Below are 21052 nucleotides of genomic sequence, written 5' to 3'. Positions count from 1 at the left end.
AGCAAAAAACAAAACATATTCATTTATTTTAAACCCATTTCGACCCAGATACATTTTGATAGTTCGACTTTCTATTACCATTGACGCCCTCAGATTCCAGAAATAGATTGTTTTTTTGTTTGTTTTTTTATTTTGGGAATTTGGGACAAAAACTAAAATTCAACCAGTTGTTTCGTTTTTCCGTTCGAAAAGACAAAACAGATTTACCACTTAATGTTTTCTTTTCACAGGTGGGCAGGCCCCCTTGCTTCTCGTCCGCTCATGTTGACTCTTCAAATTAAAGGTTTACCTCGACACAATTTACCTCGATGTCTGCCTGGTGCTGCAGCAGCTGCTCCTACCTGTCCTATCAATGTCCTATCAATGTCCTATCAATGTCCTATCAATGTCCTATCAATGTCCTACCTGTCCTATCAATGTCCTATCAATGTCCTATCAATGTCCTATCAATGTCCAATCAATGTCCTATCAATGTCCTACCTGTCCTATCAATGTCCTATCAATGTCCTATCAATGTCCTATCAATACTGTCAATATCATACACATTACTACTACACACATGTTTACCAGTCTGCGCTATATCTACTACTCTGCTACTTCCTGTTACATGCAAACTACGTTTTGTTGCCTATTGACTTGCTAAAAGTAGTTTTTAAAAAAATGACCAGCAGGTGTTGCACTGTGTGGACCTTCTCATCACTATGGTTGTACTCAAATAAATAGAAATGTGGACACGGTGAATAAAACTCCTCATGTAGTTGTTATTTTTAATCAAACTCTAAGTGGACTGTAACCTCCGTCAGCTGTGGTCACAGTGTCGTTCAGTGTTTTGTTAAGTTACAACTAGTTTCAACACACATTTGGAACAGGATTTGTGTTTCAAATGGGATTTCAAACTTCATTTCCACATATGACATGAGCCCCGAACCTGCTGCCCTGCACTCATCTGAATGGACACTGATGCTGGATCAGTCTTTGCTCCATTCTGGCCACACCTCCATTGTCTGGATAATAACGACACAATCTGAGTTAAACGTCAGTCTTCTTTTTCTGTGCTTGGGGATGGTCAGTAACCTTTCTGATGGTCAGTTATCATCCTGATGGTCAGTAATCATCCTGATGGTCGGTAACCTCCCTGATGGTCGGTAACCTCCCTGATGGTCATCACATGTCAGCAGTATGACCTGGTGGTCTCAGGTGGTGGCCATACTGTTGTAGGGACCATGATGCAGTAAACAGCTTCTCCTAAGCTTCTTTTTCATTTTCCTTTTACATCAAAGACCCAGAATAATGCTGATGCACCTGTTCAGTCGCCTCCTGGACAGTCGTGTTCTGGTAGAACTCTCCATAGTCGTGTTCTGGTAGAACTCTCCAGTCGTGTTCCGGTAGAACTCTCCACAGTCGTGTTCCGGTAGAACTCTCCACAGTCGTGTTCTGGTAGAACTCTCCAGTCGTGTTCTGGTAGAACTCTCCACAGTCGTGTCCTGGTAGAACACTCCAGTCGTGTTCTGATAGAACTCTCCACAGTCGTGTTCTGGTAGAACTCTGCAGTCGTGTTCTGATAGAACTCTCCACAGTCGTGTTCTGGTAGAACTCTGCAGTCGTGTTCTGATAGAACTCTCCACAGTCGTGTTCTGGTAGAACTCTGCAGTCGTGTTCTGATAGAACTCTCCACAGTCGTGTTCTGGTAGAACTCTGCAGTCGTGTTCTGATAGAACTCTCCACAGTAGTGTTCTGGTAGAACTCTGCAGTCGTGTTCTGATAGAACTCTCCACAGTCGTGTTCTAGTAGAACTCTCCAGTCGTGTTCTGATAGAACTCTCCACAGTCGTGTTCTGGTAGAACACTCCAGTCGTGTTCTGGTAGAACCCTCCACCACTCCTCTACAGTTCTCAACCCTTCCGACCTCGGGGCCCAGTGTTCCCAGTACAAAGGGCCCATTTAAATATTCACACTTTCACTTCAACTGATCCGAGTCCTGGTTTGATTCGTATTCAATAACTAAATCAATTCCACTTAGATGAACAAGCTAAAACCCTGTGGAATAAATGATACGATACACTATGACGATCTGAAAAACATTTCTTTATCTAGTGTTTGTAAATCTGCACATCCATCACTGAACTTGAGAGCAATTATAAAAAACTCAATTTGCTATAAGAACAAAAAGAGCAACCAGAGATGAATGACCTCTGCCAAGGCGCCACATGGACGCAGGGGAATGGCAAATACGTATTCCACATCCAGAACAACTGCCTTTATTCATTTATTTAGTTTAGTAATCTTTATTTTATCATTTGAAAGAACACAAGGTGAGACGAAACTCTGACCTTCTTCCAGGTTTCACTCACTATCCTGAGAAATTTAGGGAAAACAAAAGTTATATCAGGTATGTTTTCAAACAGCACATCAATCCATCTTTCAAAGCATTTTAGAATGTTTTTTTGCAAGAAATCTCAATAATAAAATAACTATAATCGGGAAAGTTGAACCTGACCTGCAGCTTTTCAGCCAAATGTCTTTGTTCAAACAATAAATTACAAGCGACGTGGCAGAGTTAATGATCAGAGACTCACCACTTGTCGTCTTCGTCTCAAAATCTCGCAGAAACAAGGGAGGACAAACCAGAACTGACTTTAAGCCAATCACTGACAGGTCTGGCCAGGGGTCCTTTACAAAGTCGCCCCAAGTCCCCAACATGAAATGACGCTGATTAGTTTAATTTCATGTCAGTCACTCTGGTGTTCATCAGTAATTGGTGACACTGCTACTAAGCCCCGCCTCCTCTGGGCTGCTCTCACACACACACACACACACACACACACACACACACACACACACACACACACACACACACACACACACACACACTCTTTGTACATAGTGTTTGCTGTTTCGTAGATTAGATCTCCATGTTAGATGAATTTGATACTTACATGTGTTTATTTATGGGATTATTATTTAGGAATTATTTATGGGTTAATACATTTTTGTTAATTAACGCCTGTCCACTGAATTGAATGATTCCCAGTGATTATTGTGTGTTTATTGTTGATATTCACTGGTTGCACAGTCTGTGCTCAGATCTCACACCTTCCCTTTTAGTTAAGATTGTATTTAAGATGTTTTACACTGAACTATTAACTAAGTTAAATCAACCTTTTTTTTCCAAACGAGACTGAAATTCTGGTCATTTGCTATTTCAAGAATCTCTGGTGGTACCTAATTGTATTATTAATGAGAAAATAAGGAATTTATTCAAATTAATAATTTTTCATTAATGGATTATTTTTAATGAAAAATTATAAATTTTAATAAATTCGTATGATTTATTAACTTTAAGTAATTAATCAATTACTTTAGGAGTGGTTCATGAGTAAATGACATCATCCATTAATCATTTCTACTGTTCAATTACTTCCAGTGATTTATTACTTTCAGTAATCTATTACTTACGGTACTTTAATGCTGACAACCAACCATAAATCCCAACACATAGGATGCATAAAAAAAACAGAAATAAATAAACAAAACAAAAACCAGACAAATAAAGCCCAGACAGCACGAGAAGAAGCGTCGTTGTCATAAATGTTGATTTGAATTTCACACTAAGAAACGTCCTTGAAGTGGACATAGTGTTCACTGTTTTTGTGTGTGTGTGTGTGTGTGTGTGTGTGTGTGTGTGTGTGTGTGTGTGTGTGTGTGTGTGTGTGTGTGTGTGTGTGTGTGTGTGTACACACCATGTGACCATATCTTTAAAACCGCCCGCTCCACCGGCTGCTGTCTGTCTGTGTGCACAGTGTTTGATAGCAGCAGCTCCATTTTCCTCATATTCTCATGATTTCTCAGCTAAAAGCTTCTGGCAGCAGATCATCATCGTCATCATCATCACCATCATCATCATCATCACTTCCAGCATCAGCAGCAGCAGCAGTCATTTCAGTTTCTCCTCCAGCTTCTTGTTTCTCTTTGACTTGCTGCACTTTGTTTTCCTCTTCATGGACCTCAGAGGGATTTTCACAAGCCACAAAATTCAGGTTTGATTTCTTCTTTTACTTATATATTTCAATGCATTCATTCTTTCATAAAATAATTTACTCACCAGTCCGATTTGTCCTATTTTGTATTACGTTAATGAGCTATTTAATTATTTAGTTATTTAATTGTTTTTCTTCTTCGAGCCTTCTGCTTCACGTAAGCTTGGCTTTTAATAATTCACATCATCATTACTGACATTAACATGTAAATACTTGGCGGTACAGAAGTGTTTTCTCTCTCCCATGATGCCCAATTAATCCACTGATCACATGAGAAAAAAGCCTGATGCTTTAATGACCTCCTTTAATTAATGGGAGCCCTGCTGTCCTCCATCCTGAATGCAGAGTTTCCCCCTGAGGCTGCTCAGGTCATGTTCATCCCCTCTATTGTCTGAGATGCATCTGTTGTGCAGTCAGCTGACAAACATCTCCCGGAAACCCGTGTGTTAATGATTTCTAAATTCGTGTTGTGTTGCCTCTTTGGATTCGTTGAACAGTTTTGCGCTGGTCCTTCCTCTGTAGGTGTGTCTGACGCCTCTCCAGCCTCTCCAGCCTCTCCTGCCTCTCCTGCCTCTCCAGCCTCTCCTGCCTCTCCAGCCTCTCCTGCCTCTCCTGCCTCTCCTGCTCTGAGCACCTCCTCCACCACAAGCAGCCATGAAGTTGGCTCTGCACAGGATAACGGGCACCACCATGAGCGCGTTCACAACCGGCGTGCCGTACCTGGGCTCCAACGACGCCGTCTATGACGAGCCCGCCGCCGACCCCGGCGGCATCAAGAACGGGTTCCGCCTTGAGAAGGCTCAGCCGGCCTCCATCAGCGGACCCTTCCCGGGACACAAGGAGGTCATCTACAGCTCACTGGCCCCCGTCTTCCCCACCAACGTGACAGACTTCCTGCTGGGCAACTCCAGCTCCGTGGAGGGCGGAGGAGCAGCGGTGCAGTGTGGGGAGGACCTGGTGGACAACATGGAGTGCTTTATGATCCTCACCCCCGGTCAGCAGCTGGTGGTGGCCATCCTGGCTCTCACCCTGGGCACATTCACGGTGCTGGAGAACCTCATGGTGCTGTGTGTCATCCTGCACTCCCACACGCTTCGATCTCGGCCCTCCTATCACTTCATTGGCAGCCTGGCCGTGGCCGACCTGATCGGCAGCATCATTTTCGTGTACAGCTTCTTGGATTTTCACGTTCTGCACAGGAAGGACAGCCCCAACGTTTTCCTCTTCAAGCTGGCGGGGGTCATCGCCTCCTTCACAGCGTCAGTGGGCAGCTTGTTCCTGACCGCCATCGACCGCTACATTTCCATTCACAGACCGATGGCGTACAAGCAAATCGTGACCAAAACCAAAGCGGTCATTGCCTTCAGCGTGATGTGGACCATCTCCATCGTCTTCTCGCTGCTGCCTCTGCTGGGCTGGAACTGCAAGCGTCTCAACTCGGTCTGCTCCGACATTTTCCCTCTCATCGACCAGAAGTACTTGATGTTCTGGATCGGCATGACCAGTGTCTTGCTGCTGTTCATCATCTACGCCTACATGTTCATCCTGTGGAAGTCGCACCACCACGCCGTGCGCATGCTGAGCCGCACCTCCCAGCGGAGCGTGATCGTCTACACCGCAGAGGGCACCAAAGTGCAGACGGTGAGGCCCGAGCAGGCCCGCATGGACCTGCGCCTGGCCAAGACCCTGGTGCTGATCCTGGTGGCGCTCATCATCTGCTGGGGCCCGCTGCTCGCCATCATGGTGTACGACCTCTTCGGGAAGGTGAACGACTTCATCAAGACCGTGTTCGCCTTCTGCAGCATGCTGTGCCTGCTCAACTCCACCGTCAACCCCGTCATCTACGCCATGAGGAGCAAAGACCTGCGCAGGGCCTTCAGCAACATCTGCCGCACGTGTACGGGAGCGACGCAGACGCTGGACAGCGACAGTGACTGGAACATCAGGAGTGTGAGAGCCACAGCTGGCAGGGCCGGGAAGGGCGGCGGCGGCGGCAGAAGGGCCAGAATAAAAGTGGCCCAGGTAACCGTTTCTGGAGGAACTGACATGTCCACTGCCGAGGCCGTGTAACAAACAGATCGCAGACACGCTCTGCTTCTACTGTGAAATGAAGGTCATGTCGGACAGCTGCCATCTTCTCAGCGGAAGAGGCAACGCCACCTCCGAAACATGACTTGAATAACTGAGCGGGAAACAAGTCTCTTCGAAAAACCTGACGTAAGCACATTGTACTGTAACACAGGCTGTGTAGTGGAGTGTGATTTTCTCCATCTGCTGTATTCCTCCTTCATCAGTCGTCACTTTGAATCAATGAAGTTTTGGTCTTGTTTCATTCAGCGGACGCACAAAAGCAGACATCACACGGACAATATGTTCACTACCGCATTAGCAGCTTTAAGAACAAAACGCGGAATTTTCTCTCATTTTCTCGGTTTGTTTTTCCATGAAATTGTGAAACAATATTGTGGCAGCGAAGCAAAGTGAAACTGTCTGAGAGAGAAAACGCAGCTTGTGATTCATTTCACCATCTCATCTGTGACTTTAAATTGACTTGTGATGATTTTTAAAGGTGATATTGTGAATTTCAGCAGGTGTTCAATTTGACAAAAAAAAACGTTGTTATTTATTAATAAAACAAATGAGTCAGTCTGAAACCTAAATGGCTTTGTGATGAAATCATAGTTTGACTTGGCGATCTGCTTCTCACATAGTGTGTGCACATAAAACAGCAAAGCTCCACATGTTTACTCCAAGGAACAAAAACCAATGTCAAGTGACTGTTTCCATCATAATTTTGTCAACATATGTGGTATCTTTTTTTTTTTTTCAATAAAATGACAAATGCAGGTTATGTGTGCTTCTTTGGCGGCTGAGCAGTGTGTGCTGGTTTGTGACAGCCGACGGTCTCAATGGGGAACATTTTTCACACGAGGATCGTCGTGATTTTGTCTCACAGAAACACAGTGTGGTGGTTGGCACTCTTCTTTATGTGTGGAGCTGGAGAAAGAGAGAGAGAGAGAGAGAGAGAGAGAGAGAGAGAGAGAGAGAGAGAGAGAGAGAGAGAGAGAGAGAGAGAGAGAGAGAGAGAGAGAGAGAGAGAGAGAGATCGATCAGCATTCTAAAGTCCTGAACTGGATGAAGGAATAAAAGATAAGCACATATCAGTCAAGGACATTATGAGGCGGGAATGAAAAAAATAAAACCCCACACAATTCACCAACAGACATTTATGTGTAAAACACGGACTTCCAGGCAGAAACAGCTGGTGTTGTGTTTCTGTATGACATTGCCCTCCTGTGGAGATCAGTTCAACATGCAGCTACAGCACTGCTGAAGGGACATGGACCTCATCAAGCACTGATGTCTGTTTGTAGTCTGTGGACTTCAATTAATGTCACCTTCAATTCCAACAATTTAGTTTTGTACCAGAGATATATCTCAACAGAGATATTTACAATACAGGATGGTTTTGTTCTCAAGTACTCTAAGTGACAGTGTTGATTATGCACGTCAGCTCTTCAGACACACTATTCTGTGTGTGTGTGTGTGTGTGTGTGTGTGTGTGTGTGTGTGTGTGTGTGTGTGTGTGTGTGTGTGTGTGTGTGTGTGTGTGCGTGCGTGCGTGCGTGCGTGCGTGCGTGCGTGCGTGCGTGCGTACGTGGATGACCTTATGTCATCCATGATCGAACTCTGTCTCAGATGAACAGGAACACGTGCATTTTCTTCAGAGTGAATTGAAAATAATTGTTAAGTCTTACCTAAAATATTTTTCTACTTCTATTTGTCTCCGAAAAGCCAACCAAAAATAAAGTTTTACTTTTAAAACGATTTTCTATTGGTGGCTGCTGAAAAACTCTTGAATTAGTTCCGTTTCTCTTAAGTGCTCTATGTCGTCATTAAATAAACTAAATTCGGAACTAAAACTTTTTGGAACATGATAACTTCATGTCTGCAGTTCGTAGCAAACTAAACCCTGAACATGTGAAGTAAATTCAGTGATTTCTGGTCATATTAACAGTATAAAGTCCTTCTCCTGGAAGTGAATATGGGCTCTATGGACAGGACGGCCTTATCCAAGATGGCGGCCACGCTGAAACGTCAGTCGGTATAAATACATTACCCAGGATTCATTGCGGTGGTTCACCGGTCCGTGACGTCAGAGTGAAAAGCCGACAGGCTGTACATAAAGCAGGCTAACGCGAGTTGCGCTATCTAACCGGAGACACTTTGAAGAAACTTTTACACAAACTCCAGGTGGTGGATCCAGCTGAACACCGCAGCCTTCCCTGAAGGTAAAAAACACCTTTATTCAGATTTATACTAGAGGGCAGTGCGCTGACAGCGGCAGCTAAAGCTAACGTTAGCTTTGTTTTCTTTTTAGTTTGCGGCTAGCACGCTCAGCTAACGTTAGCTGCTAACATTTACAGCTGGAGCGCAGTTTGGAGAGAATGTGTCACCGTGTCTCCCTCTCAGCGTTAAACGGACAGCCTGTGTCCTTTCCCCGTGGATCACATGTTTTAGGACGCCTCAGGCTGGAAATGAAGTTGAAAGTCGACCACAGCTGGCAGATGTTGTCTCACTGTCTCTTTCCCTTTAACAACCTGAAGTCATGGCGTGCGGAGCCACCCTGAAGAGGACCATGGAGTTTGACCCACTGATGAGTCCGACGTCCCCCAAAAGACGGCGATGCATCCCCGTGTCCCCGTCCTCCTCGTCCCCGTCCCCTAGGAAGTACCTGAGCCTGGAGCCTTCGCCATTCAGAGAGTCTTCGTCCAGACTTAGTGCAGGTACCCGCTTGTTGGTTGTTACTGGTCCGCTCTGAAGGACTGTCTCAGGCCTGTCTCTGTCCTCCACAGAACAAATCCTGAACAGCATCAAACAGGAGTACAAACGCATTCAGAAGAGGAAGCATCTCGATGGAGGCTACCAGCAGTCCGAGTGCTGCTACACCCCAGACTCCCCACCACAGTCCTCCATGACGGTGTCCAGCATGACAGGTCTGTGTCCAGCGTGACAGATCTGGATAGAACTGGGTATAAATTCGATCCAGGACATTTCAGTCACAGTAATAATTTTAGTTGAATGAGATCCTTAGAGAACTGATGCTGTAAATTATAGAAACTAACTCAAATTTTGGGCATTATTAAAAAAACAATGTTGACATTATGTATCGAGGACAAAGCGGTTACATTAATGATGTGCCTTTTATGTACGTGTCCTGACCAAGACAAAAATGTAATGATTTACATCAAATCAAAGGGCAGGCAGTGGAAACGCGGTGGCTTCAAGCACATTGTCGACCGAGAACATTCACTGGCTGTGACTGTTTCACAAATCATTTCTATGTGGTTACAAAACAAATCTAACAACTCTATCAGAAGACAATCAAAAGAGACAAACTACTATATTAGTTAATATTAATTAGTTTAGTTTAGTGAGATCCGATCGTGGTTTAATTAGATCTGAGTGACCAGCTTCCTCGTACAACAGCCATGGAACCGAAGTTAGAAGAATTTAAATATCTGAAAACGACTACAGACACAAAGGGGGGGGGGGGGACCTTATCAAGTAAATAGTCCAGTCAGAGCACAGTTAAAGTGAAGACCAGGTCGACGATGACCAGGTCTGTGTTTGTGTTGAATGTAAATCTTGTTGGTGTCATTCTGGACGACACTGACTCTCCAAGTTAAATCTTTACAAAGTCCAAACTTCAACACGTCTGTTGAGTGCGGGAACGTTTCCCTGACGGCCGTCATGTGGACTGACTGACACCCCGGGGGTGACGTGACGGCCTAATGAGCACCGTTCTGCCGGATTGATGCAGGAACGTGTTCCGGAGGCGTCTCCCCGTCCAGGAGAGAACAGCCGCTGTTCACCCTCCGGCAAGTGGGGATGATCTGCGAACGCCTGCTGAAGGAGCGGGAGGAGAAGGTGCGGGAGGAGTACGAGGAGACCATGACTTCCAAACTGGCAGGTTGGTTCAAACCGAGGGCGGAATTGTTGATCACGTCATTCATCTGTTTTTTATGGCGTCCACACTGTCAATGCCGATTATGAGCGTTGCAGAGTGAAGGCTTTTCTCCTCCTTTGTTCTGTATGTGGAAATGAGATGGAAAGAAACTGATGGTGTTCGTGTCCTTGTTTTTTTTCCACCCCATCAAGTTCCACATCATTATGTTGCACTTTGATCCACATTCTGTTGAACCATGTTCATCAAAAGACAAATATTAAGTCTAATCGATTCTGGATTGTGTCGGCTTTATACCGGCTACTGTTGAATCCTGTTCACTATTATTTTCCATTTAGCAGTGTCTACACACATTTCCCTGTCGGTACAGTTTTTGCGATGTGATTATATTCAGTCGCAAATAAAACTTACCGATTGCGATCGCAAGACGTAGCTTACAGTGCGTTAATGTTATCATTGATGCCCATGACTTCCAAAATAAATAAAACATCGTCAATCGGTCATTGTGAAAATGTTGTGATTTTGGGCTGATGATAATCATATTTTGTCCTGGGAGACTTAAAAGTCCAAACAGTCTGTCCACTCTGTCTCATAGCTCCTCCCCCGATCAAAGCTTTTAACCACTCACATTTCTTCTCGTCCTGTCTTCCAGAACAATACGACACCTTTGTGAAGTTCACACACGACCAGCTGATGCGGCGGTTCGGAGAACAACCAGCCAGCTGTGAGTCTCCGGTCGTCCCCCCCCACCCCCCGAGGCCAGGCTCGGTTCCGATTCCTCTTCTGAACAGCCGTTTTTGTCTCCGCAGATGTTTCCTGAGTCGGGACCCTCTTCGGTCTGTGGCTGCGAAGCGAGGCTGCAGTTGGGAGATTAGCGAACTGAAATCAAAGCGTTCTTACCGTGCCATATATCCGTTTGGGCAAAGGTTTCTGTGAAGCTGTTACCGCGGGGTGCTTCCTGATGGGACTGACGGACCTCGGCTCCTCCAGCTCTTTTCTAATGATTCCCAGCATTCCTGTTTTGTTCCCTGTGAATCCATCAGGAGAGTTCCACTCCAGGTTTACTGATCCGAGGACGAAGCGGAGACTCACCCGGTTCTTCTGCTTCGTCTTCCCCGACAGTGTTTTTATTTATTTAGAGTTTTGTTTTGCTGTTATCACTTTGAAACCGATGTACTTATTGGAGGAAAAAAAACAACAATAAAATCTTTTAAGAGTTGAACATTGGCTTTGAGGTCGGTGAAGACGATCAGATGTTTCAGCAGGATTCATTCAAGAGTCCAGCTAATGTCAAGAATTAAAGTTTATAAATACGCTTTCCAAGTCTGGATGTTCTTTTCAGGAGTTTTAACCAGGTGTCTTTGAAAGGAACAAGAGGGTCTCGGGACTGTCCACAACCTCCTACTGGTCATATTCAGGATGAACTCGTTTATTTACTCCATTGCACATTTTAATAAGACATTTAAATCAGCGCAGCAGGAAGGAGGTCAGCAGCCTCCCCAGGTCAGCCGGGACACGTGGTCCGTTTTCTTCTTGGTGGACTTGATGAAGCCCAGAAACTCCAGTTCCGACACTGAGCGGATGAAACGAGCGCTGCAGGACCGGTTAAGAAGTAAAAACCTCCACATGAGAAGCTTGGCAGTGTTTCGTCTCAGGGTCGGTCCACACCAGAACCTGGTTCACCTAAACCAGATGTTTCTGGCCTGTCGTCCACATGAGACGGTTTTAGAAGTGTGAAAACAGGGTTTTTTTTAACACGGGTCCCAGAGTGGGGAAATGATCAAACCCCGGCTTGTAAAGACGATCATCTGTAGACAAAAGATGATCACCGCAGTCCGTGATGTCATCAAATAACCACAACAATCAGGGACTACAAGCTCCGGTGGAGCTGCAGAAGCTACTGATGCTAGCAGCAGGGCCATAGACCTATAGAACTAGAATTATATACAGGTTTATGAGCAGGAATCTACTTCTAAAGTCCTATGTGCTCTGTTTTTGGCGAGTCACAGCACCCCTAAAGGCCTGGGATGTGTACTACATGCCCTGAAGCCTCGTGTTGAGACGTGTTCATGGTAACGTGTGGACGGAGGTTTTTTTGGAGAACGCGCCTCGTGTGGATGTGGCCCTTAATTTGTTGTTTCAAACGACTTCCTGTTTATGTTGACGGGCAGTTTGAAGGATACTGTTTGACTTCATCCACTCCTTCAAAGCTGTCGGACTCCGAATCGAGCTGCTCGGCTGCACAAACCACGGTGGAGAAGGCCTGCAACACCGAGAGGAAGACCAGGAAGTGATCACTCACTCAACCAGAGGGAGGGGGGGGGAGAGAGAGAGAGAGAGAGAGAGAGACTCACCTCCATCCAGTCGTACAGGTTGATCAGCCGTCCACACTCGAGGTGCAATTTGTACGCGATGCAGAGATCTGGAGCGGCGTTGGAAACCGTCCCGTCTTCAGTCCTCAAGCTCTCGTTCTTCAAGGGGGGAAAAAAAATTTAACTGCATGTCGACTAACTTCCTTTTTCTTACTGGAACGTCCAACAAGAGCGCCCAGACGGGACGGAAACAAACAGCCTCTCTAGACCGACTTCAGTCTGTTGAGACTGACCTGCAGGTAGAAGTAGGGCGAGCAAAGTGCAGCCTGGATGGAGGTGCGCGGCGTTGCGTTCAGGTACCGCCTCACGGTGGCAGAAGAGCTGAAGTAGCAGACTTCGTGGAGCGGCTGAGACTCCGGGGGGGCCAGGTGAGTCCTGGGGGGGGGGGGGGGCAGGACCATAGTGAGTGTTTCCTCCAGACGGAGACGTCGTCAGTCCAGAGGGACTCGACTCACCTCACCAGCGAGTCCAGCAGCTCCACCGCTTCGTTCCTCAGGCTCTCAAAAGGACTCGACCTCCTGGAACGGCGAGTCTCGTTGAGCTGCAGCAGAGTCTGCAGGCACAGCGAGCACACCTCCATCATCATCTCCTCCATCACCACCATCTCCTCAATCATCATCATCATCTCCTCCATCATCACCACCTCCACCATCATCATCATCTCCTCCATCATCACCACCTCCACCATCATCTCCTCCATCATCATCCCCTCCATCATCATCCCCTCCATCAACACCACCACAATCATCTCCTCCATCAACACCACCTCCATCATCTCCTCCATTAACACCAACTCCATCATCCCAGATGATCCACATTTCTTCTCATTTACAGAACCTTTGAATTTAAAACTGAATAAAATGAAGAAATAATTCACTAGAACATTCAGCAGATAAAACCAATTATTCCAAACTGCAATTTCAGTTCATCTGTTTTGATTCTACATTTTGTACTCATTTGTTATTTTTGCACATTTTCAAATACAATTTGACTGAATAATATATTTGTGTTTTCCCCCCGTGTACCACTAGAGGGAGGCAGAGTGTGTTTGTAGAAGAGATCGACTGATCGAAGGATATTTATGTTTTTTTGGAGGAAGAATGTTAATGTGGACAATTTCATTTTATTCTAAACACCTGGAGCCCCGGAAAAAAGTGAACGACATTTCTATTTATAGAAAATAAATGTCACTTGTACTATTTCTCACACACACACACACACACACACACACACACACACACACACACACACACACACACACACACACACACACACACACACACACACACACACACACACACACACACACACACACACACACACACACACACACACCTTCTGCAGCTGGAACAGGTCGGTCTTCTTCTGCAGGTCCTTGATGGGGGGGCTGAAGCAGTCTTGTGTTTCTGTGACAGCCTCCACTAAAAACAACACATGAGCTCAGAGTGTGACGGAGGTCGGAGTGTGTGTGTGTGTGTGTGAAGTGGAGGTCAGAGGTGACGGAGGAGAGCAGCTGTACCGTGGAGCTGCTGCATCCTGGACAGGAGCTCGTCCAGCTGTGCCGCTGCTCTCTTCGTCCTCTTGGACTTGGAGCGCTGGAGGATTTCCACACACTTCTGCAGCAACGTCAGCAGCTCGTCCTTCGCCAGCATCCTGAAGAGAAACGCCGTCAATCCCACCGTTCGTCCACCAGGAGGCACCACACACACACACACACACCTTTCAATTCTATTCTTATGCCAAATCAGTAGAAATGACATTTTTAAATCATTAGGGTATAAAATGAGAGTTTCACGAATACTATAGAAAATGGCCCGGATTAATATCGGTCTGCTTTAACGTTTATTGAGGATTTTAACCCTTTAAATGCCGCTTTGAGCACTCCACGCACTTGGAGACATTTTAATTCTCTGAATTTGAAGGCCCAGTTCTGGTTCAACGTTTGAAAACTAATTGTTGCGAGTGTTTGATGAAGTTCAGGAGACGTCCACTCACTTCAGCAGCTTCATGGCAGACTGATAGTCTTCACTCTCCCACACCTTGTTCTCCAGACAGATGAGGTGAAGCTCACGGATCTGCAATCGCACATAGACACACACACACACACACACACCTCCACTCTCAGCCAATCATACGCCAACTTGTACATCCAAGTAACACAGTAGAGATGTTCCACTAGTTGTGTCATCTTCCTCAGTCAAAGGATGCAGTGTGAGGAAGCCCTGCCAGGTCTCACCTGTTTCCCCAGTGGATATCGAGGTAAAGACGAGGTCATTGTGTGGAGACACCTCAGGGTCGGATAGTAGCTCTTGTGGTACTTATGAAGATCCTTCATCAGTTTGTGACATTCCTCCTGGAGGGGGGAGGTGGTGGGGTGGGTGGAGACACACACTTCAGCTTGAACTCAGAAGACTTCGTAAAGTGAAGTAATATTAATGGTTTGGATTTTTATACCTTTAAAAAAGCTTCATCCGTCGTCAGTTTGGCCTGATGCTGAGGATCCTGCTTCTCTAAGAACCTGAAACAAACACGTCTCATCACAACCGTGTGTGTGTGTGTGTGTGTGTGTGTGTGTGTGTGTGTGTGTGTGTGTGTGTGTGTGTGTGCGTGCCTCTGAAAGGACGGCAGCTGTCTGATCCTGTCCACGTCTCTCGGTCCGAGGACTTTCAGGTTGGCCAGAGCCTCGGTCTTCCTGCAGCACAGAACGCTGAGAGGTTGAGAGTAAAAGTGCTCCAGCAGGGCGATCTGCAACAGAGTGAGCAGAGAGTGAGCAGACTGGGGAGGGAGGAGTGAGGAGAGTGAGAACAAGTGCGCAGAGAGTGAAAGAGTGAGCCGAAAGCGAAGCAGAGTGAGCAGACTGGGAAGGGAGGAGTGAGCAGAAAATGAGGTGGAGTGAGGAGAGTGAGCAGAGCATGAAAGAGTGAGGAGAGTGTGAGAGAGTGAGCAGAACATGAAAGAGTGAGGAGAGTGAGCAGAGCATGAAAGAGTGAGGAGAGTGTGAGAGTGAGCAGAGCATGAAAGAGTGAGGAGAGTGAGCAGAGCATGAAAGAGTGAGGAGAGTGTGAGAGTGAGCAGAGCATGAAAGAGTGAGAAGAGTGAGAGAGAGTGAGCAGAACATGAAAGAGTGGGGAGAGTGAGAGAGAGTGAGCAGAGCATGAAAGAGTGAGGAGAGTGTGAGAGAGTGAGCAGAGCATGAAAGAGTGAGGAGAGTGTGAGAGAGTGAGCAGAGCATGAAAGAGTGAGGAGAGTTAGGACAAAGTTAGGCAGAGTGAGTAGAGTGTGAGGCGGAGTGGGCACAGTGTGAGCCATAGTATGAGGCAGAGTGAAAGAGTGAGCAAAGAGTGAGGAGAGAGTGAGACGGCATGAGCAGAGTGTGAGGTGGAGTGAGCCTAAAGTGAGGCATAGTGAGCAGACTGGAAAGGGAGGAGTGAGCAGAGTGTGAGGTGGAGTGAGCAGACCGAGGCTGCAGGAGTGAGCAGAGTGAGCCGTTTGAAAGCGTGAGCAGCGTGGGATGGAGTGGGCAGAGTGTGAAAGAGTGAGGCGGGGTGAGAGACGGAGTGATGCCCAGCCTACCTGCAGACCCTTGATGAAGTTGCGGACGGAGAAGTCGTGGTAGAGGAAGATGCTGAGCAGCACCTGCAGGACTTTCGCAGTCAGTCTGAAGGGGAAGCGGTGAGTGAGGACCAGCTGGAGGAACAGAGGCACGAGTGTGAATCCCTCCACTGCTCAGCAGCACTTCAACCACACGCGGGGCTCAACGGCTGCCGGCGTTGGGTTTCCCCATGGGAGGGTGAGACACGCGATAAACTGCAGCTTGTGACGAGGGAGGAACAGACTTGAAACAGCCGAATGTGTGTGTGAAGCCTGACGTGGCCTCCTGCTGGGATCAGCACACTCTTAAAGCCCGTCCATGCTGGACGCACCATGTGACTGCGTCCATACGACACTCTGGGCTCGCTCCCTGAACGTTCCAGTACAATCCAGAAACTATCTGCACTCCTGCCGCCCGGCGTCCTCCACCCTTCCTCAAGTCCTTTATGTTTCACTTCAGGAGTTCTGAGCCTCCTGCATCTTTATTTGCCTTTAAATTGTGATTGAGAGACGGAGGATCTCCTCACACAAGCGCCCAGAAGGCTCTGACGTACCCACAGTCGGCGGTCACAAAATTTAGGCTACGCGGTCGACCAAAGAGAGTCGGCGCGGACCCTACCGCACCGGGGGACGGATGCCGATGTTGACATCACGCATACTCTGCGCACACGGAAAGCATGCAGGGGCCTTTACTCTTAATAACCAATCTAAGCGTTTGCCTGAAACCTGAAGATCTGAGGGATTCGCTGAAGGTTCTGCATGTTTGACAGTTTGACACGTTTGTAGCGAAGCAGCGATTGTCACACACAAACAGACGGCATGGCGAGGAGGCGGGCGTACCTGGTCGATGACCGTGGCCAGGTGCTGCGTGCAGCACAGAGACTGGAAGAGCTGGACACACAGCAGGGAAGACACCGAGTGCGGCAGCATGTGCTGGATGGTGGACGGAGACGTCGCGATCCCAAAGATGAACACCAGGGGGAGGCGCTCCACGTAGCGGCTGTGTGCGAGACACCGTGATGGAGGAACACGTGGCGCCACACTGAGGGGAGGGACTCTGGCTGGGGGAGTTACCTGCAGATGAGTATGAAGTCCTGGAGGACCGTCGGGCTGAACGCCTCCAGGTCTTTGAAGATCACGACAACGGGGGGCTGCGGAGGTCCGTCTCGGTCCGGAGAGCTGCGCTTCTTTCCGGGAGTGCCGCCGCACCTCTGCAGGACAGGAAACCCGGCGCGTCACTCCAGAGGTCAAAGCGCTCGCCACAGCTCATGCTGTTCCCGCTCATACCTTTGTTTTCGAGGTGTACCAGTCGGCGAGCTGAGCCAGGGAGCAGTGCACGCTCCTGCGCGGTGGAGCCCCGCTGCGCTTGTCCTCCTCCTCGTCCTCCTCGTCATGCACCTCCGTCTTCATCACCCTCTCCAGGACGCTCTTCATCAGATGCTTCAACGCTGAGAGAAGCAGATAAAGCTTCAGGAAGCCGATCGGCTCCGAGCGTCTCATAAAGAGGCGGAAAGCGGTGGCGTGTGGCGGTCATGAGGACCGGCCGCCGGGCCGGGCCGGGACGCTGCCGGCGTGGCTCCGGTACCTGCACACTCTTTCGCCTGCAGCGACGCCACGTGAGGAGTCACGCACCGCTGCAGCAGCTCCGACAGGCTCTGGAACGTCACGTCGTGATCCGGCACGTTCACGCCTGCATGACACACGCACCACAGATCCGGTTACGGCGGCTGGACGGGACAGACACTGTGGGAGGAGCCAGAGACATCCTCAGTTCGGTTACCCAGGACCAGAGCGGCGGTGGGGATTTCACTGGCCCTCATCTGCGACGCCCAGTCGCTGTGCCGTCCGGTGGAACCACTCGTCCGGACAAAGTCCAGCAAACTGTCCAACACCTTCCGGTTGAGGTCATCCTGCAAAACCTGACAAGGCCCAGAAAGAGGTCAAAAGGTCAGGGACTCTTTCGGCAAGGCTCTTAAATATCCACACAGACATTATTCGATGTTTCACTGTGAATCACGTCCTGCATTCTGCAGCAGAGGAATCACACTGTTCAGCTCTCAGGAACCGAGGTTGTCTGCAGGCCTTTAGATTCAGTGTGATGGTCAGCAACATGTATGGCGTCATGTCAACCGACGTCCATCTGTCAGCTGTGAGGGGACAACCGTCAGTCCCCCACAGCTCCACTTCAACCTCTTTTCTGACTTTACTCTGTAAATCTGGAATGGCTATTCTGGGAAAGTATTTCTATGGCATGTGAAAATATAACTCGTTAAACTTCCTGTCAGCAATGTGTCCAACATTGGGAGTTTGGAGGCGATTGGATCTTGTATCTCGTCGGCCGAGATTGAAACATTTATATTTTCATGGCAAAATTCGCCACGCAGGCAGGCAGATTGCAGCATGTAGAGGAGAGTTACATCACTTCCTGTTTCGTTAGGGATGAACCGATCCATGTCTTTCCACTTCCGATCCCGATACCTGAATTAGGATATCTGATGATACCGATACCATTCAGATACCCATTCTGTTTGCTTTAATATTATTATTATCATTGTTGATTTTATATGAGGCAGTAATGAACTCCTCTCTCCAGTAAAGTAATAAATGTAGGAATGTTTGCATGTTTTCTCTCTACAGACAACTTGAGGTTAGAAGGTGAGAAAAGGAAGCAGTCCAAAGTATTTTAGTTCCATGTGGACAATGTGGGGGTCTGCGTGACGTCATCATCTCATAATAAACTAGTTCTGTCTTTAAAACCTCACAATCACTTTATTAATCCCTGGAGAAATTCTTTAGCAACGCAGCAGCAACACAATGTTTCCAGCTCTAACGCAGCTCCAACCATTGGGACTACTTTCAGGGAGTTTAGGGTGGAGGAGGACGCAACTTCACAGAGGTGTGAATCTCCTGCTACAGTGGAGGAGCTGCTGGTCAAACTTCACTTACTTACTACTTTGCAAACGTTGCACATTGCTGTGTTGCTCTGCAGTGTTTTGAGTGTAAAATACGTCCAAACAGCGACATGTTATCATGAAAAGTTAGATATCACAGTGCTGCTACGTTAGCCTGCTAGCTGGCTGCAAACTGTGGACTGGATTTCCTGACTCATTCCTCCAAGTATCATTGAGACCCGCCTCCCTTCAGGAAATCCAGTCCACAGTTTGCAGCCAGCGAGCAGAGCAGCAGCAGGGAAACACTGTGGAGTCGTTTCAGCAACAGTGAAGCAGACGAGGCTTCATGGAGCAGAAATCTCTGCAGGTTGCATCAGAAATTTCTGATCCATGAATTACGTTGGTATTGGAAACCGATACCGATACTGGATTGGACCCATTCCTCACTTCATGGTGAACCACTGGATTCTCATTGGAGTGCCATGGCCATGCCTTTTGAGATTAGAGCTACATCCTATTGTACATCCTGGACACATTTCAGGTGTCTTGGACTTTCCCCCTATGAAGGGGTCATTTGTTCACACATGACACAAAATGCCGACATTTGCAAATGTGCAAAAGTTGTAGGGGTGCTATGGAGACGTTTTAGCACACGCTGAAATAATTCCAATGAAATATACACATTTTTGCCACTTCTGATGCGTGTGCAAATGTTCATGCACAGTTAAGCTCGATCACGCCTCAAAAATGCAGCAGCTCCAGCAGCATAATAATAATAATAATATTAATAATAATAATAATTATAAGTCATTAAATTCCCTCTATGTGGATGTGGTTCTCCCACCACTTGGTGCTTACACCCTATTACCCTCTACAACCGTCAGAGAAAGACACCGTTCTATGCAGGAATGAAACTTGGCAGGGTGACTGTATGATGTTGTTTTTAATCCGACTGGACGCAGGTGATGTGACGGTGGATGGATGAATGAGTGAATGAGTGTGTGCACCTCAGTGTTGGATCTGATGTGGTCCCAGAGCTCCTGACACAGTCTGAACCGGGACCCACTGCTCTCTGCAGACTCACAGCCGTCAGAGAAGAAACGCTCTGGAGGAGGAACAGACCCGTCACCACCGACACGCACACGCACACACGCACGCACGCCCGCACACACACAGATCTCACCCAGATTGGGCCCCTTCTTCTCCTCTTTCCTCTGCTTCTTCTTCGGCTTGAAAACAAAGCAGCCCTGAAACACGAGAACCAGACCTGAAAGACCAACTAGAAGAACCAGAGCACCAGGTTCTTTGAGAAGAACCAGAGCAGAACGTTACCTTGGACACGGACGAGGTGGACATGGTCTCTGTTACGACTGGAAGCTGTCGTTCCAGGCTGGAAGACGGATGTTCAAAGTGAAGCCGCTCTCAGCGCCGCAGCGCTCATTTCCCGCCAAAGTGACGTGTACGGAAGAGGTTATGTTCACGCGCAACATTCGGCAACAGGGAGTGTGTTCGTGAGCGTGTTTATGACATCAAACGGTAAAAATGTCACCGAACAAATCAAGAATAGAATTAAAGAAATGTGACTTGAGCGCTGCTCTTCTTCTGGGTCTTGATCGGGAACTTTTCACCGCGATGGATGGTTTTAAACGTTTGTGCTCTTGAACGCAACTCTAAACAAATCAAGTCCAGAAAACAATCAACACTGAATAATCTCCGCTTTTAAAACTATCTCTGAACACGAAGCGTTATGGGACAAATAACTTTTTAATTTTTAAAACTTAATAGAAATACTTTATACTCGATCAATATGAGACGGGAACCAAAATACAAACTGCAATCAATCGATCAATATTCATAAAGCACTTTTCATCCAGCAATGTGGTTGACATGTTGAATACAAACGCCTTTTATCACCAGTTTATCTGCGATAGTTCTAAGAAACATAGAAAGCATATTGTCAATTGAACACATGAAACACATTCAGCTGATGATCAATGTTGAGCAACACGTCCATTTGCATTTAATGAGTGATAATATTCATAATGATTATTAATTGGTTTTTCTACAGAATTGTATCGTATTTCTTGTACAATTGAAATGCCAAATACCCATTTTATATTTCGGTGCCATATTCATATGATCAGTGTCAAAACATTTATGTAAAAAACACAGACCACACACCATACACCGTATA

General features: G+C 47.1%; 3 protein-coding genes across 3 annotated transcripts; 2 read left to right on the top strand and 1 right to left on the bottom strand.

Moving 5' to 3' along the window:
• Window positions 1-4690: 4690 nt before the first annotated feature.
• LOC308142091 (cannabinoid receptor type 1B-like) lies at window positions 4691-6106 on the top strand (the record flags this gene model as incomplete). Its single annotated transcript, XM_080512406.1, has 1 exon — window positions 4691-6106. The coding sequence occupies one exon, from the start codon at window positions 4691-4693 to the stop codon at window positions 6104-6106; it is 1416 nt and encodes a 471-aa protein (XP_080368532.1).
• A 2085-nt stretch (window positions 6107-8191) lies between these two features.
• LOC308142123 (akirin-2-like) lies at window positions 8192-11226 on the top strand. Its single transcript, XM_080512446.1, has 6 exons — window positions 8192-8328; window positions 8644-8823; window positions 8893-9033; window positions 9861-10010; window positions 10657-10728; window positions 10814-11226. Exons 2-6 carry the CDS (start codon window positions 8646-8648, stop codon window positions 10822-10824), a joined length of 552 nt encoding a protein of 183 aa, XP_080368572.1. The 5' UTR covers window positions 8192-8328; window positions 8644-8645; the 3' UTR covers window positions 10825-11226.
• A 246-nt stretch (window positions 11227-11472) lies between these two features.
• On the bottom strand, window positions 11473-20307 carry orc3 (origin recognition complex, subunit 3). Its single transcript, XM_080513081.1, has 20 exons — window positions 20191-20307; window positions 20042-20105; window positions 19866-19963; window positions 17748-17886; window positions 17553-17657; window positions 17255-17415; window positions 17042-17178; window positions 16808-16967; window positions 15950-16063; window positions 14988-15121; window positions 14831-14894; window positions 14613-14729; window positions 14372-14451; window positions 13896-14029; window positions 13712-13797; window positions 12832-12929; window positions 12610-12751; window positions 12359-12475; window positions 12188-12267; window positions 11473-11597 (listed from the first exon to the last, which is right to left on the bottom strand). Exons 1-20 carry the CDS (start codon window positions 20212-20214, stop codon window positions 11492-11494), a joined length of 2160 nt encoding a protein of 719 aa, XP_080369207.1. The 5' UTR covers window positions 20215-20307; the 3' UTR covers window positions 11473-11491.
• Between the last annotated feature and the right edge of the window lie 745 nt (window positions 20308-21052).

This window comes from Blennius ocellaris, assembly GCF_963422515.1.
Source record: "Blennius ocellaris genome assembly, chromosome: 17".
NCBI classification, from domain to species: domain Eukaryota; kingdom Metazoa; phylum Chordata; class Actinopteri; order Blenniiformes; family Blenniidae; genus Blennius; species Blennius ocellaris.
The sequence above is the reverse complement of the archived record's forward strand: the minus strand, read 5'-3'. Positions and strand labels throughout refer to the sequence as shown.

Excerpts from the sequence above, each read along its gene's own strand:
- LOC308142123 (XM_080512446.1), top strand. The coding sequence starts at position 8,646 with ATGGCGTGCGGAGCCACCCTGAAGAGGACCATGGAGTTTGACCCACTG. Across the intron at positions 9,034-9,860 it reads GACGGTGTCCAGCATGACAG|GAACGTGTTCCGGAGGCGTC; the intron begins GTCTGTGTCCAG and ends GGATTGATGCAG. Across the intron at positions 10,011-10,656 it reads CATGACTTCCAAACTGGCAG|AACAATACGACACCTTTGTG; the intron begins GTTGGTTCAAAC and ends CCTGTCTTCCAG.
- orc3 (XM_080513081.1), bottom strand. The coding sequence starts at position 20,214 with ATGTCCACCTCGTCCGTGTCCAAG. Across the intron at positions 20,106-20,190 it reads CCACCTCGTCCGTGTCCAAG|GGCTGCTTTGTTTTCAAGCC; the intron begins GTAACGTTCTGC and ends CTCGTGTTTCAG. Across the intron at positions 12,752-12,831 it reads CTGCTGGACTCGCTGGTGAG|GACTCACCTGGCCCCCCCGG; the intron begins GTGAGTCGAGTC and ends CCCCCCCCCCAG.